At 37.9% G+C, this 15,869-nt stretch overlaps 1 protein-coding gene across 3 annotated transcripts in view; it reads left to right on the forward strand.

Moving 5' to 3' along the window:
• The first annotated feature begins 6,132 nt into the window (after nt 1-6,132).
• LOC117475737 (stromal membrane-associated protein 1-like) overlaps nt 6,133-15,869 on the forward strand; it is a 128,440-nt gene continuing 118,703 nt past the window's right edge. For all 3 annotated transcript variants that reach the window (XM_034122058.1, XM_034122068.1, XM_034122078.1), the window contains exon 1: nt 6,133-6,403. In XM_034122058.1, coding sequence (XP_033977949.1) covers nt 6,286-6,403 — 118 coding nt within the window. In that variant the 5' untranslated portion in view covers nt 6,133-6,285. The remainder of the gene's footprint in view (nt 6,404-15,869) is intronic.

Consider the following 15,869-nt stretch of genomic DNA (forward strand, 5'->3'; position numbering starts at 1 on the left):
TATCTGTACTGCTAAGTCTTATATTGGCTACCTAGCTTACTTCGTCTTCTTCATCAGCCAGCATCCTTGGTATCTGTTGCTCACTGAGTTGATTCTCGCTAAGTAGCCAATATAAGGCTTAGTCATCTTGCTAAATAGTGAGCCTGTGTTGATGTATGAAAACTATGTTAGAACTGGTTTATAAATGGTTCTTAATGATTAATAAAGTGTTTACAACCTAATTATAAACCCTTTATGAATCCTTTATAAGGGTAGTCTTATTGTAAAGTGGTACTGATTATTTTATCATGATAACATTTTTAAAGGTCCCATGTCATGGCAATTTCTACTGATCATAATTCCATTGTTGAGGTATACTAGAATAGATTTACATTGTGCAATTTTCCAAACTCACATTGGTTTTCTCATACAGCATCTCTGTATAGTATGTGTATTCACTCTCTGTCCTAAGCGGCTTGTTGGAGCTCCTGCCCCCCCCTCCCTGTGAGCCCAGTGTGCTCTGATTGGTCAGCTCGCCCACTCTGTTCTGATGAGTCCACCACCGTTACAGCGGAACATCCATTGGTCCATTTGGGTATGGTTACGTCACCATACCCAGGAAGAAAACAATGGAAAAAGATAAATCTCCAACGAGGCGTTCTGGGGCAGCATAGACAGGTCTTTTCTGTGTTAGAGTTTTACTCGCTACAGGGTGTACTTTGAGGGTTTGTGACTCTGCAGACCGTTTACATGCAGAAAAAGCTACATAACACACAAGGGGACGGGTAATAACCAGAAAAGCATGTCATGGGACCTTTAATGAATTCTTCTGCCAGTGTAATTTGATGTTAGGGATGTATTTTAAATCCTTGTGTGTTTTTTTGGTTTGAATCTGCCTGTGCCATGTCCATGTCTAACACTGTGCGGCTGTGTCTTTGCTTTTGGTTCCGCTGTCTTTCAACATTAAAGGTGATACAGTACATTTTTCATGCAACCAAAATGAAAAGGCTGAAGTTTTTTTTTTATGACTTATTATTCAATGTAACAACACAAACTATTTGCCTGATTGCATGCAGCTGAATGAATAAGAAGCCTATTAAGGCTTTATTAAGGCTCAGCTACACAGGAAAAAAACAGATACTTGAGATATTGTATATTATTATTTTTTTTTTTTATTTAAACATTTTACACTCCCTTACCCTTTTTATATTTATATAATATGTTTATTATCTTTTAATTAATTGTTTTACATTTTTTTTTTCATTGATATAAATATACATATATATATATTTCTTTTTGTTCTTCAACAAAGCAAGCGTCACAAAAAACGGGATAAACAAAGTATTGTTATAATATTTGTTTTAATGTATTATTATTATTTAGGTACAATACAACTTGTACCTAAATAATACACTAATGAATCTGATGATCTCCTCTATCCAGTTAGTTACTGCTTAAAAGTATTATAGGGATTGTCTGTTAAGTACAGACACATGCAGACAGGTGGATAACTTTATGTATGAATGTTTCCCCTTCCAAAGTTGAAAAAGCACTTTGCATTATTAATGCACTAATGCAGCAAATAATGACTTTTTCTTCTAGACTTTTGAACGGAACAGCAGGACAAAGTCCAGAATGTGTGGGCTTGTTTTGTACAGCTGTGACTGTCTGCTATTCTCCCACAGCCATGCCACCAGTCTACTGCTCCTGTTATACTTAGAGGCTTATCACAGGTGGAAAACGTGTGCCAACTACAAAAAAGGCAGAGTTCCTTATCGCTAACAGAGTTGAACAAGAACGAAATACTGCAGGTGACCTTTTAAATAACTGCCTCCTGTTTTGATATTAGATCAAATGGTTTGAGTTGTTTCTTATATAAAATTCCCTAATTCCAATTTCTTAAACATGTCCTGGTTTCTTCACTCATCCATGACAGTAAAATGCATTTCTCCAGGAGGTGGGGGCCGCATGCGGCATGCGGCCCCCACCTCCTCTTTTTGCGGCCCTCAGATACATTTATAAACAACGTAATTAATTAAATAAAAATGTACTTGTAGTACTGATACCGTCCACTAGACTCCTAGTTACGTCGCGAGCTGCGTACATGATTTCAAATACCGCGAAATAATCTGTGACGCGTTTGTGTGTATTGTGTTTGTTTCCCGGGGAAACACTCACAAGAAACACCGGCTGTTGTTATGCCTGCTGTGACGTTAAGTTGCCGCTTGTAATTATGCCTTTACAAGCTTAAAGGTTGTATTTATCATCTGAATTTGGTGAAACAAGTTTAATATTCTAAAAACCAAGACTTTGTTTATTTGAAATCAGATGAAAACAAACTGTCACAGACCCTGCCGTGTTATTTAGTGGGAATGCTGACACAGCATTCCAACTATCTGTTATGCTACGCACGAAATTCTTTATTATTCCGCGGGGTTATTTTGCGCCACTTCTCCTCCCGCATTGAACATCGCAGAAACTCCGTTCAAACATCAAAACGTTCAGCTCGGTCGGGAATCGATGGCTATTACTTTTGTCATTCATAACTTTCATAATTCCAGAGATACATCCCATAATTCATCACATTTTTAACATGGAAGTCAATGGAGAAAATCTTCAGACTTCAACAATCTTCATGCAACTTCAACTGCTAACTGCTCCTTCATACTTTCACTCAGAAACCTCATTCCAACTTTAAAATGTTACACATCTTTCTGACATTATTCGTGTAACACAACTTTTAAATCTGATTCTTACTTTTAGAGATATTAAACATTGTTCAGACCCTGGTTAAGAGGCCTTCTTCAGATTTTAGAGTGCGTGATGTCACAGCTAGAGTGGAGGACAGATTTAATTTTGCCTTCATATTTTCTTTTAAACCTGCCATAATTCCCAAACCCTACATTCCTGATACATAATTTTTCATAACAAACGTAGGAAAACATCTCGTAGCTTGAAAAATAAAAAAAGATTAAGCAAAATAATTAAACAAAATGCCTCTTGAGGGCATGAAGTGACAAAAACGTTCAACATGTCTCCATTAAACTCCATTGTAAGTTCAGCCTCACCTTTCCCCACCACAGCAGCCGCACACCTTTTGTTAATCTGCCAAAAAGGCCACATTATTAACCCGAAAGTACACAAAAAGTACACTTCAGATGCTCAAGTTCCTTGACATGCTTCACGCTTTGAAATTTCACCGATATCTGTTACGGTTCTTCAACAAAACGTTCACATGTAAGAGGTTTATGCTTGCTATGAAACACGGTTTTCTCATAACTTCAGTGAAAATGCTCCAAACGGCCCAAAACTTCACAGGTTTGGTAACGATGCAGCCATCAAAACATCTAAGCGTATTATGGGGTGTCATCAAATACCATTGCCATGGCGACAGATCATTCGTCATCAAGTTAGTTCAATAGTTTGCAGTTCAAATATTCTGCTGCTTTTCCAAGCTTTTTTACTTTCTTTTCTTCTCTTATCACACATTCAAGCCCCCAGTGTTCATGTATCATTTCAATCTAAATTCTTCACTTTCTTCTTACACATTACATTTCAGAATAGCAATTCAGCGTCAGCTTTTCAGCATAAAGCATTCCCACTAGCAATTTCTTCAGGAATTGCATTCTCTAGTCTATGATTACTATACGCTTTTCATTAATAATTTCAGCGGGAGGGAGGGGGAGCAGCGCTGAGGAACAGCAGAGTGCGGGTTGACAGGTGTCTGTGTTGACATTCCCCTTATTGTGGAATAAGGGGAATGCAGAGACAGGCTACAAGTGTCTTAGGTTCAAGTTAGACAACTAATGTCTGGGTTAGTGTTCATGACTTCATGTTTATGTCATCTTAATGGTTAATCTCGATGCACACACATTTTCCGTGCTTTCCAATAGTTTAAAATAGTTTTATTCCACTGTTAAATAACCTGTTCAATACAAACATGCTACTTGTAAAAATTAAATAACATTTCTGTGAACTGATATTTGTTTAGTGAGCTTATTAGAGGATGTTCCCTGAAAGATTGTAAAATGTCAATGAATAATAATAATAATAATAATAATAATAAATGGAATTTATAAAGCGCCTTTCACGGGACCCAAAGTCGCTGTACATGGTGGACAGACAAAACAAAACAGACAATGAGGAGCGAACAAAACAAGAACAAAATAAAATAAAATAAAGGAAGCCAGGGGACCAGGAAAGGACTAGGGTCCGAAGGCCACGGTGAACAGGTGTGTTTTTAGTGAGGATTTGAAGATGTCAGACTTAGTATATTTGTTAATAATTACATACAACACATGGAATTTGTGTGTGTGTGTGTTCCAAGTGAATCTGCGGCCCCCTGGTGGCCAGTACATCAATTATGTGGCCCCCACCACCATCAAAGTTGCCCATCCCTGGTCTATGCTGTAAATGTTTTTTCTATTTTCAGTTTTTACACACAACATCTATTGCACGTCTGTCCATCCTGCGAGAGGGATCGTCCTCTGTTGCTCGCCCTGAGGTTTCTAAAGATGTTTCCACAATAATTGTGGGGATTCATGGCTTACGCTGCAAGTATATTAAGACATACGCTGAGTGTGCACACTGTTAAGTCCCCTGAGAAAATGTGTAACTTGTGATAGTGGGTTATATAAATAACGTTTGATTGATTGATAAGAAAGATTCGATTCTATCTCTTTTTGTCATGATTCATCTATATAAAAACCTGTCTGAAAATGAGCTCATCAGATTTTGCCACTTTGTGATGTCACAATGTTTTTATGGGTTGTGCAAACATTAACCAATAACCAACCAACATAACACTTGAATCTCCTCCTAGAGCATCATTGTGTATATTTAAACCAATCACTTCTCAGAGGGGCGTGGCCAGCAGCAGCTCATTAGCATTTAAAGCTACAGGCACAGAATCAGCCCTTTTGGAACAGGGCTGAAACAGAGGGGATTATGGGATGCTACAATGATCTGTTCGGCATTTCAGCCAAACACTTCAGAGACCTGTTTTGTATATATCTGAGACTTATAATATATTGTTGAATAAGAGTATAATAGGGGACCTTTAAGAGCAAATCAATAATCAATATTCTCATAAACAATCATTTATGCCATTCCTCAGTTCTAGTCCTATAAGTGTAGGGAAGCGTTGCCTCACTGGTGGCTCGAAATTAGCTGAAAGTTGTTGAAGATGAGATTCTATGAGTAGTAATTTTCAAAACAGTCACTAACAGCTTAACCACATTATACCTGAACTTGTGCCGAAGACCAGCAGACTGTGGGACTCTGACTCACTGTAAAGTATTTAGTTCATATTCTGTCATCTTGTTCTATGTTTACATATAGTTATCGTTGACTTATTTCTAAATGTAATTGGATATTGTGTCACTAAACGTTTTATTTTTATGTTATTTGTTTTTCATGTTTTTATGTCCTAAGTATATTTTATGTTGCATTGTTTGAGGGACTTAAGGTGTTCATTGCCAACATTACAATGCTTTTCTCCGTTTCACAATTAAAGCTTTGAATCTTTGAATCAGGACATGAAGGAACAGCATTTTAGAAAATGTCCCTAATTAGTACAGCTACAGCTCTGGCTGAGAGTGATAACATAATCCTGAAGAGACACAAAAACAGACATTTACACAATCAGTGTATGTTACAGAGGGAAGCATGGAATCACGTGTTCTTTTGATCTTTTCAGACATTCGGAGTGTGTGGTGGGCTAATTTGAGTTTAAATTACCACTGTAAAACGTACAATTAAGGTATATACATACATACATTCTGAATACTTTCTTTTACATAGATTGCAAATCAATAATATATAAATCTTAACATATTATCTTATAATATATAATGCATTTTTTTAAATGCATGTACCTACCCCTTAAAATGCAGCCCAGTGTTTTATAAATTGGCCATATAATTGTAACAATTCCTGCACATAATAGCTAGCTGGTTGTCTCTTTTATCTTGCTGTCCTTGTTTTATCTAAAGTTCTTCTGCATGTGTGTCCCTGACAGGCATATAGTATACATTCAGAGCTCCTGGAAACATAATTAATTGTGTTCAAACATAGTGAAAGCTGATTCTGTTTCTGATTCACGAGCTGGTGTGGAAGAATTCCGACGGCCGTGAAGGCAGCAGGGATGATGCTGCCTGACATCCATGATATTACCTTGTGAGCAGGTTGCAAGCTAGTAAGCGGTGCAGAGCAGCTAACAGGGGATGTGCCGTTCGTGTTAACACAGGCTCCAAGGTGTTTTTACAGGCTCTAAACAAGCGGGACTCACTCCCAAACTTTGGCGAAATGACGACCCGCTCGGAGAGAGAAAAAGCCCAGAAACTGAACGAGCAGCATCAGGTCATTCTGTCTCAGCTGCTGAGGGAGGAAGAAAACAAGCACTGTGCTGACTGTGAGGCGAAAGGTAAGGAAGACAGTGTTTTCTGTTAACCTCCATGTTAGAAATGTGAACAGGTGAAATTATGTGGCAGCTAACGGCTCAAGCTAGCAATATCATAACGCTTTCCAGATGGGAGTCACTTATGAGGAGCTATGCTTTCCTCTTAGCCTATTGTTTAATACCCAGAATGTGTCATTTCGATTAAACATGTTTATTTTATTTTTATTTTCAATATATTTATGTTGTACAATGCAAACAAATGCATTGCCGTTCAGTTAGGGAATCAAAATGTATACTATTGAGCGACATTTGTGCACGCAATCTCAACAACCAACAACTTCCGTTTAACAATTTCAAAATAAAATACCCATTGCTGTTGATTGATTTGATCTGATAGTTAGGAGAACAAACAATATTCTTAGGGCAATCAGTCATTTAATACATGAGCTATTACCGGATGTTATCTGAATAATTATGTCATACAATTCAGATGGAAGGTTAACACCTTGTTTGTCCCTTTTGTTGTTTGTCAAATTATTATTATTTACATAATATATGCTAAACAATGTTGGGATTTGGATTGACCAGTAAGCATACTTTGTTTATCTTTTTATTAATCACCATGTTTGCATTTATGTGGTTTTCAAAAATGTTGACTAAACAATTCATTCTTATTTTGAAATCAGATGGCCTCTACTTCCGTTTTTGTGTTTGTAGGGCTGCGGCTAACTTGACGAATGTGTTGCTGACTGTATCGATGTCATGTCCTTGACTGTTTTATTTATGAGCGGAAAACGTGCGTGTGTTGCGTTGGCAACATTAAATTAAAGGTGTCGTTTACTCGTTGAATCTCTCTTTGAGAAGCAGAAGCCAACATGAGATGCTGTAGGTGTGTTGCAGCTGCAGCCAACACCTTTCTGCATCTAACATTCCCTCCTTGGCGTATGCACCCCAAAACCCCATTACAAAAATCTGAAAGTTTATGATTCTAACGCACATATTCATAACATACATATTCCTCAAAGAGTGTGCTTTAATCTTAAGGAACCACGTTCAATTCAGCATACATCTAATACATTACATATCAATTTACATTTTAGAATTTGCAAGCCATAATTTGAGAATTCCCAAATATCAGCAGCATCAATTTAAAAATAACATATTATAGTCAATACATTTTCCACAATTGATCTTGCAAATTGCCACAGGATCGTCCTGTTACTTAAACCCAAATGTTTGCCGGCAATGGAAGCAGTAAATTCCCAGACTTTTGGATGGGGTTTGAACGGCTCATATGGGGGCTACCTATGAGTGGGATTATAAACCTCTTGCGTCATCACAATGCCTGTGATGCCCTGTGACGCACTGTGACGTGTAATCTGTAGTAGCACCCTTCCCTCAGACGGTGGATTACTTTGATCATGATTTGCTTCTGTCTTCTGCTGAAGATGCGTTTTTTGTTCATTTATTATCTGTTATTAATTTCCCCCTCATCCTTCATTTTCATCCCATAGCATTTCTACATGCTAGGCTGGTGATGTAGCTACCAACATTTAGTTCTCTCCAGAAATACCAAAATGTATATTCAAAAAACTATTTAATGGAGTTTTCTGATGGAGAAAAAAACAAATGTATTGTCCACAGTTTGCGTTATATTCACTGGACTTCTTTCTGCGGGTTGATATGACTGCACATAGTCCCTTGATCCTCCTTAGCAACAGTGTGTTCTCCTTAGCAGCTTTATGTTAGTGAAAATAAACAACCTCTGGAATGAATTGAGTATTCAACTAAGATGTATAATGATGACAAAAGATACCTGTTCAAAGTCCAGCTTTTTACTGAACTCAATATTTCCTCGCACAGTCTTCCTCAGCATATTGACTTTGCTCAGTTCTCATAGATATTGTTAGTTGAACTTCATGACCTTGGAAACTGCCAGCATGCCATGAGATGTGTTTGGAATCAGCGAGACAAGTTAATTGACATCATCGGCAGGTGGACTTTAAGATTATCATCATTCAAATATTGTGTCCAAGGTGTAGAAAGTCACATTAGCGTAATGCTAATAAAGAAATGGATTCACAAGAAATATGTAGGTATTTTCTATACGTTGTGATTTTAGTTTTATATTGGTTGTTGTCGTGCCAATTAGGGCTGTGCGATTATGGCAAAAATCATAATCACGATTATTTGGGTCAATAATTGATATCACGATTATTAAATACGATTATTCATTGACTTTGAAAACATCCATTTATTGAACTTTAAAACAAATACAAATAATAATTGGAACAGTATCTTATAACTGTTGATTACCCTGAACGTATAATTCAACTGAAAAACTTTAAATAAATAATATGAAAATAATAAATACCAATAAACAAGATCAACAAATATTTTGGAGCGCACTTCCACAAGCTACTAATAATATATAAATATGATAAATACAAATTAATTAGATCAAATATGTTGCAGTGCACTGTCACAACCTAGCAAAGCAAAATAATTGTTTTATTCGATAATGTTGTTTTCGTAATTGTGGCAGGCCAAAATCGTAATTGCGATTTAAAATACGATTAATTGCACAGCCTTAGTGCCAATACATTCCCAAAGTCCTTGTTCACTCCCTCTTTCCTTTTATACTGTATATTACATTACTTTGCATGGAGCAATGGATTATCCGAATACTATATTTATCATGACGGAATTTCAGTTTTGTAACAGTTGCTCCAATTTACAATAACAAAAAATATAGAATAAAAATATCTTTATAAACATAGGGAGTTAAAGTAAAAATGTGCCAATACAATATACACAGTGGTGATTAGTATTAATAAAAAATGTGCCTGATTTGCACCGTTTAAAAGGGTTTGGTTAATAATGAAAGCCTGTATATAAAAAGTGATATCAGTTGATAAGTGTTCTCTGCAGTGGTCAGTGAATGCATCGTGCAGCCTGAGGCAGGTTTACTTATGTTACTCACATAGCAGCAGCAGCAGCAGCATCCAGCCATGCCTGATGAGTCATATTCAATATGTCACAGCTATTTTTATCCAAACAATAATTGATGTTGTGAAGAAGCCTCAGGAGTTAAAATGAGTTAACGGGTGAAGTTAGGCATGAGGGAGCTGCCCAGCCCTTTAGCAGAGCTTTACAAACACAGCAGGCAGTGATAGACCTAATTGATTTGAAAACAAGCTTTTGTTCAACGGCTGATTTAGTGCTCAGACTGCAGAGCTTTGCATTGATTGATCAGTTTGTTTAAGGGTTGTGCTATACCCTGTCTGTCCACTGAGTCTGGGGGTGTTCCTCAGCTGTGACCACTGCAGTGCTGACTCACCTGAGACACTCTGCTGTAATTACACCCTCACTGTCTACACACTGCCCATCTCCAGTGTGTGTGTGTGAGTGTGTGTGTGTGTGTGTGTCCATCCACTACTTAGAATCCAGACCAAAATGTTGGTTTCAGACCCTTTACTCCAGTACAAGTACTAATATATTAATATAATAATAATCCATTACAAGAAAAATGGGCTCTATATTTGTTATATTATTATACATTTGACATTATCATATAATTGATAGTGTTTCATCATTTAATACGAAAGTAGTAATAGTTCTGTACCTCCAACAGTTATTCCACTGATTTAATCTTTAAAGATGCATTTGATAAAAGTTTATCACATGTAATTTTTATTGTAAAATTAGATCAGATAAGATTAGATAAAATATACTTTATTCTTTCCAAATGTGAAAATTGTTTTGTCACAGCAGCAGAAAGTTAACATGTTTCACACATTAAAAGTTAAAATATAATAAATAAGTTAGAAATAAAATAAAAGATAAACATAAACAGTAAACAACATGTATATCAATAGAGTATAATAATGCACAAAATACTGAATACATTAAATGTTGCAAAATTGGGTTAGAGTAGAAGAAACATCTGCATAAAATAGAAAATACTCAGGTAGAAGAATTCAATATTGTACCTGCACACACACACACACACACACACACACACACACACACACACACACACACGCTGTTAGGATTTGTTGGGGGGTGGGGGTGCTGTGAGCTGGCACATGCCCCCTCTGTGCTGCTTCAGCAGATCTTGCCGCTGCAGGCCCTCTGACGGCTCGTCCTTGGTCCGCTCTGCTGTCACACACACAGGAACACTGCCACCGGCCTTCACATGCTAATGTGGAGCGAGCAGCTTGATACACACCTGTAGGGACACACTTTAGAGGCGTGAAGGACGAGTTAGCCTGGCACTGTCCAGGGAAGAGACGTGCATCTGTGAGAGGCTGTGATAGAGGCTGGAAGGCTCAAAGGGCTTCATGCTGCAACATTATTAAACATTACTGCTAGTTAAGATCATATGGCACATCTGGAGATTTCTCTAGAGAGATCATCCAAGTGTTTTCTTACCCAGGTGTGCTGAATGATGAATCCAACTTTATCATAAATTACAGGGACATGGCAGATGTTTTATTATTGGCAAAGGTAACACCAGTATAACGCTATATAAGAGCAGAGTCGTGCAGATGCTCTGGCACATGAGCAAGGATAGAGTGATGATGTATTTTTTTTGGCCGACCCAGAAGTTAGCATCCCGAGGGTTTCCTTGAAAAAAAGCAATGAGATTTTTTTCCGTTCGATTTCAGAGAATTGCAGAAAATAACATCTGCTGCAAACATACTTTTATCAAACTCACTCGTTTTGTTCAGCAGGATAATCTCCACATATTAAAATCACGTTTATATTAGACGAATAGTAAATGAAAAGACAATACAGTAAGTAAGAGGCTAACAGTAGGCTATAAACAAACTAAAAGCGGCTAATGTTTATCGTCATGACGTTGAGTAGTCTCATTTAGTCAATTGTTGGCAACCACCGTTTTTAATACGCATACAGGTAGCAGCATTTACTGAAACACCGTGCTGAGTACAGTTTTTAAGAATATACTAATCTAGTGTATTCTATCAATATCTATATTATAACAATATTTCCAAATGTTGAAATGTTTCTTAACTTAATATAACAAAGTGAAAATATTTTGAAGGAAAACCAACTCATAAGCTACTGTAATTGATACTTTGTGTGAGGATAGCTTGTGGAAAAAGAAAGAAGATGACTCATTTGCATTGTTCGCCAGGTCTAAAAAGAAACGCAAACATTTCCAAAACGCTTAAAAATGGAAAATGCAGAAAAATGAAACTTCCTTCCCAAGGCACCAAACACATTTTAAAATTACAAAATGTTACAAAAGACTTAACACCATGTGTGTGTTTTGGTATGTTTAGTTCTGTTTTTTGAAATGTTGTGTTTTGAAGTAATAATAATACTACATTGAGCAAACCTGTTGTTTGGATGAGATTTGTGGTCAGTGGACAGTTTGTGGTCTTTTTGGTCTCTTCCATGTAAATTAGCTCTATACCCGGTTGCTTTCAGTAAAGCCTCTTACACACCAAACTGACACCAAAGAACACCAAAGAACGCGTCTCCTCACGTCTCCTGCATCTTGGCCATGTTGCGCACTGGAACACACCGCAAAGACTTCAGCCGACGGCCAAGTAGCACATACTAACTGCGCATGCGTGAGTGGCAATAACTCTCCTTACCAGCAGGCGGCGGTAGTGTGTATTCGTCATTCAAAAGAGGCAACAACCGGAAGACAGACTGCGTGATACACCGAGAGAAGAAGAACAGACTGCGTGATATAAACAAACAACAAATAGCGTGTGCGTTCCATTTTCACTCTACAGCGAGAAGCTCATGGGGCTTTCCCGAACCTGTGTCGAGAGCTGGAGTTAAATGAAATCTCAGATTTGCCTTCTTAATAGTTTGTTTGGGTCCCTCACTTCCGTTTCGCTTCTCATGCACTGATTTGCTAAGCTGAACAGCCAATCAGAGCAAAAGGCCGTCGGCCCTCCCGATTCAACATGTCGAATCAGCGGTGGAAGGTGTCGGCACGGCCGAAAAGACACGACAGTGCAGTACACACCAATCTGAGTAGGGCGACACGACGCTCATCGACGGCCCGACATCTATCGATGCCGAAAATCGGCTTGGTGTGTAAGGACCTTAACACCTAGCCAACACATCAGCCCTTCCTTTAGATTATTATAATCAGCTTTTGTTGAAACCTTTAGTGTTGTTTTGACTATTTGATCAGTATTTGACACATGGTTTGAGTTTATGATTGTCTGTCCAGGGTAAACATAGTCTGGCTTTATCCACTTTTCTGTATTAAGCAGCAGGTGGAACTATCACTATCTCTATGCATTCATCCAAGATGCTGAATCCTGTGGCCCACAGGCTCACTAATGCTGCTATAGTATCATTCATCTCCTTCCTATTGAAAACATTCTCAGGGTTTTGTCCAAACCAGGTAACATGGGCGTCCTCTTAACAAAATGTTCCCCCGTAAAAATGTAAAGTGATGCCAGAAAACAATATTTCTGTTCGTCAAAAGCTGTAAAATCACTCCAAAAATGTGGACGGTCATATCGTGTCAAATAGACCGTCAAACGGCATAGACATATATATATATATATATCTTATAAGATCAGCGCCACAGTATTGCCCTCATACTATATTTTCTGTTTCAGTATTTATTTCCTCCGATAATGTTTCCTCAGTGTCCATGTGTTGTGATTTATAAACTGTGTGGACCATAATGTTCCTCCATTTGTTACACTGAGACTAGATGATGAGTTTGTATCTGTAATAATAGAGAGAAAACCATTTAGTCCCTTATAAAAGCAGTCTATCCTCCCCATTACAGCCTCACTGAATCACACTACTGGACCAGCAGAGAGCAGCACTGCGCTTCTTTATTTCCCCTCATCGTCCTGCTCCTCACTCAATGTTTCTCCACTCTTCTCCTGCATGTTCTGTAGATTTTGGCAGCCTTCCTCTCAGTGATTAACTAACAAGATGTTTAATTAATTAGGAACTGGTTAACCTTTTTAAAGGAGCATAACACTGAATCAGCGCAGCGAGGGGTTTATTTTCTGGCCTGTGGCACCATTCAGCCTTTTTCATTCATTTTTGTTGCTTATTCCTAGAAGTAGAAAGTAGATGCATGAAATTGAGTCATGAGTCATGGATGAGTCCATTCAGACAAGGTTCAAGTCCACAAAGCCTTCAAGCTTTAAACTTTGTACTCCCTGAGCTATCCCGCTACAGACTTTTTAACATTTTTTGTCTAATATTTATTGTACAAGCTTGCAGGAATCACATCAGCAAATTCAGATGTTCCTTGTTTATTTTTTTATTTGTTGCTTGAGAGCATTTTCACAAAAAGCATCAGCATATGTTCTGCAGGATAAGGGCAAGAAACGCTATGACACTTAGTGAGTGAAGTTGGAGGATTTATAAATGAATATCCATGACCTCACCAAATCTGTCTACACAACGAAAAACATTTATAATTCTCCTAATGTTCATTTATTTTTTCTAGTATAGAACATCCAAAATACGTGTAATACATGTTGTTATCACGCTCTCTCTACTGGAGTGTGTACATGGTGCGCTCTAGTCCCTGAAAGCAATTTGGCTTCATTATCGGCAAAATGTACAATTATAGATTTCCCTTATCTGCTCTCAAATATAAATCGTGCATCCCTAAAAATTATTCAGTGAAAATGATATTGACCTCTATAGACTGGTGCAGGGACAACGTATTTGTATGCCGACCTGAAAGATAGCATCGCAAGGGCTCCCTCGACTAAATCTAATGGGATTTTACCATTGGATTTTGGAATATTGCAGAAAATAAGCTGTGTGGCAAACACACATTTATTATACTTGCGCGTCTTGCCGAGAAGGATCATCTCCACATATAGACACCACATTGTAGTTTGTAATAAGCGTAAATGCAATCTCGACAAGTAAAAGCTAACGCTAGGCTACATCAAGGTCACATGGCTGCACATCACCACGGCTAAGCTAAAGGCAGCTAATGTTTGGCATGATGAAGTTTAGTCGTCTCATTTAGTCACTTAGCTACTTACATTCTTGAGTGGGGTAATAACTGATATTTCATGTCCTAGAGAACAAGCTGACATTCTTTTCAGGTTTGTTTGAACCAAATACCCTATTTCAGGCCTTTTACCCAAAAATAAATTCAGAAAAACATTGACTTCAAGACAAAGAAACTGGATGTGGTAGAATGCTAAGTAATTTCCGGGTTTTAGGACTTGTTTTTCCACTGTTCTATTTTGAGCAAAACATTTCTTTAGCAAATTTTCTAAAAACTGAAAAACTATGGTTTTGTTATTAAATGAAACATCACTCAGTATCATTTTAATTTTGAACAGAAAGAGAGCAAGTGTCTATCAGAAAAAGACAAGCTCTCCCTTCCACACAGTACAGTACAGCATGTGTCAGTCTTCATCCTCTCCTCAGGATGACAGTTGGGACTTTCATTTCATGCTTGGCCGCCCCCCCCCTCCCCCCCTTTACTCTCCCAGTTGGAAAGTTCCACTGTCACTCACCCCAGACTGTCTGTCAGTGTGTGTCTCAGCTTGGAGGACTCTGTCTGCTCGTGTCTGTGTGTTTTTGTATATGCAGGTAAAATAAAAATCCATGCTGGAATGTTGTTTCTACCCCAAAATGTTTGATGGACTCTGGAAACGCTAGTTATCCGTTTAGAAAGGTCAAGAGATAATCAGCTGATACACAGTACGAATGCATCCAAACAGACAATGATGCAGCAAACTGTAGGTTAATATACAGACCAGTGCAGTGGGTCAGCAGTCATAAATCAGAAGGGCTTCTACCAACCGAAGTCAAGGCTCCACTTTTAAGCAATCTCTATCATATTGCACATGCCTCCACATTACACCAAAGTGCATGATTCAAAACCTCTACCACCCCCTACTTCCCCTTTATTTGTCAGAATCTTTATTATTGAGGCATTTTAACCAGGGTGAGCTCTTAAAAGCTTCACTGTTTTTCACATTATAGTACCCTATAGCTTTCTCTCACCTGTATTGACTTCAAAGTGAGATATTTTTCTCTAGGACAATTGGCTTCTTGAGGACTGATGTATTTATGACGGATTGGTCTAGATTATAGCCTGACCCATACCCAATGTCTGTGGTCAGAACATTTGAAATGATCCAACAGAGATGGTCCTGGGATGATTCAAAAACATTTTTCGATACAAAATGTACTATACCGCTACCACAGGGATTCTTAAAGTAATAAAGGAATTCATTTCTCAGCAGTAATCAGATTACACTAAGTGGCTCGGAGGGATTTCTGATCGTTATCTACAGGCAAGGGAACGCGTCAGTCAGTGCAGCAAAGGTTATCAGTCCTTATCATCTCAGAGAGGAATCTGATTGGCTGGTTGAAAAAGCACAGCACAGATTAGCTAAAATACTTTTTATAGAATACCATACTAAAGATTTAGAGTATAAATGTGTTTGGATGATCTGCGGTGTAATAAAAAATGATTTCCAGCCACGTATAC

This window comes from Trematomus bernacchii, unplaced genomic scaffold, assembly GCF_902827165.1.
Source record: "Trematomus bernacchii unplaced genomic scaffold, fTreBer1.1, whole genome shotgun sequence".
Lineage (NCBI taxonomy): Eukaryota > Metazoa > Chordata > Actinopteri > Perciformes > Nototheniidae > Trematomus > Trematomus bernacchii.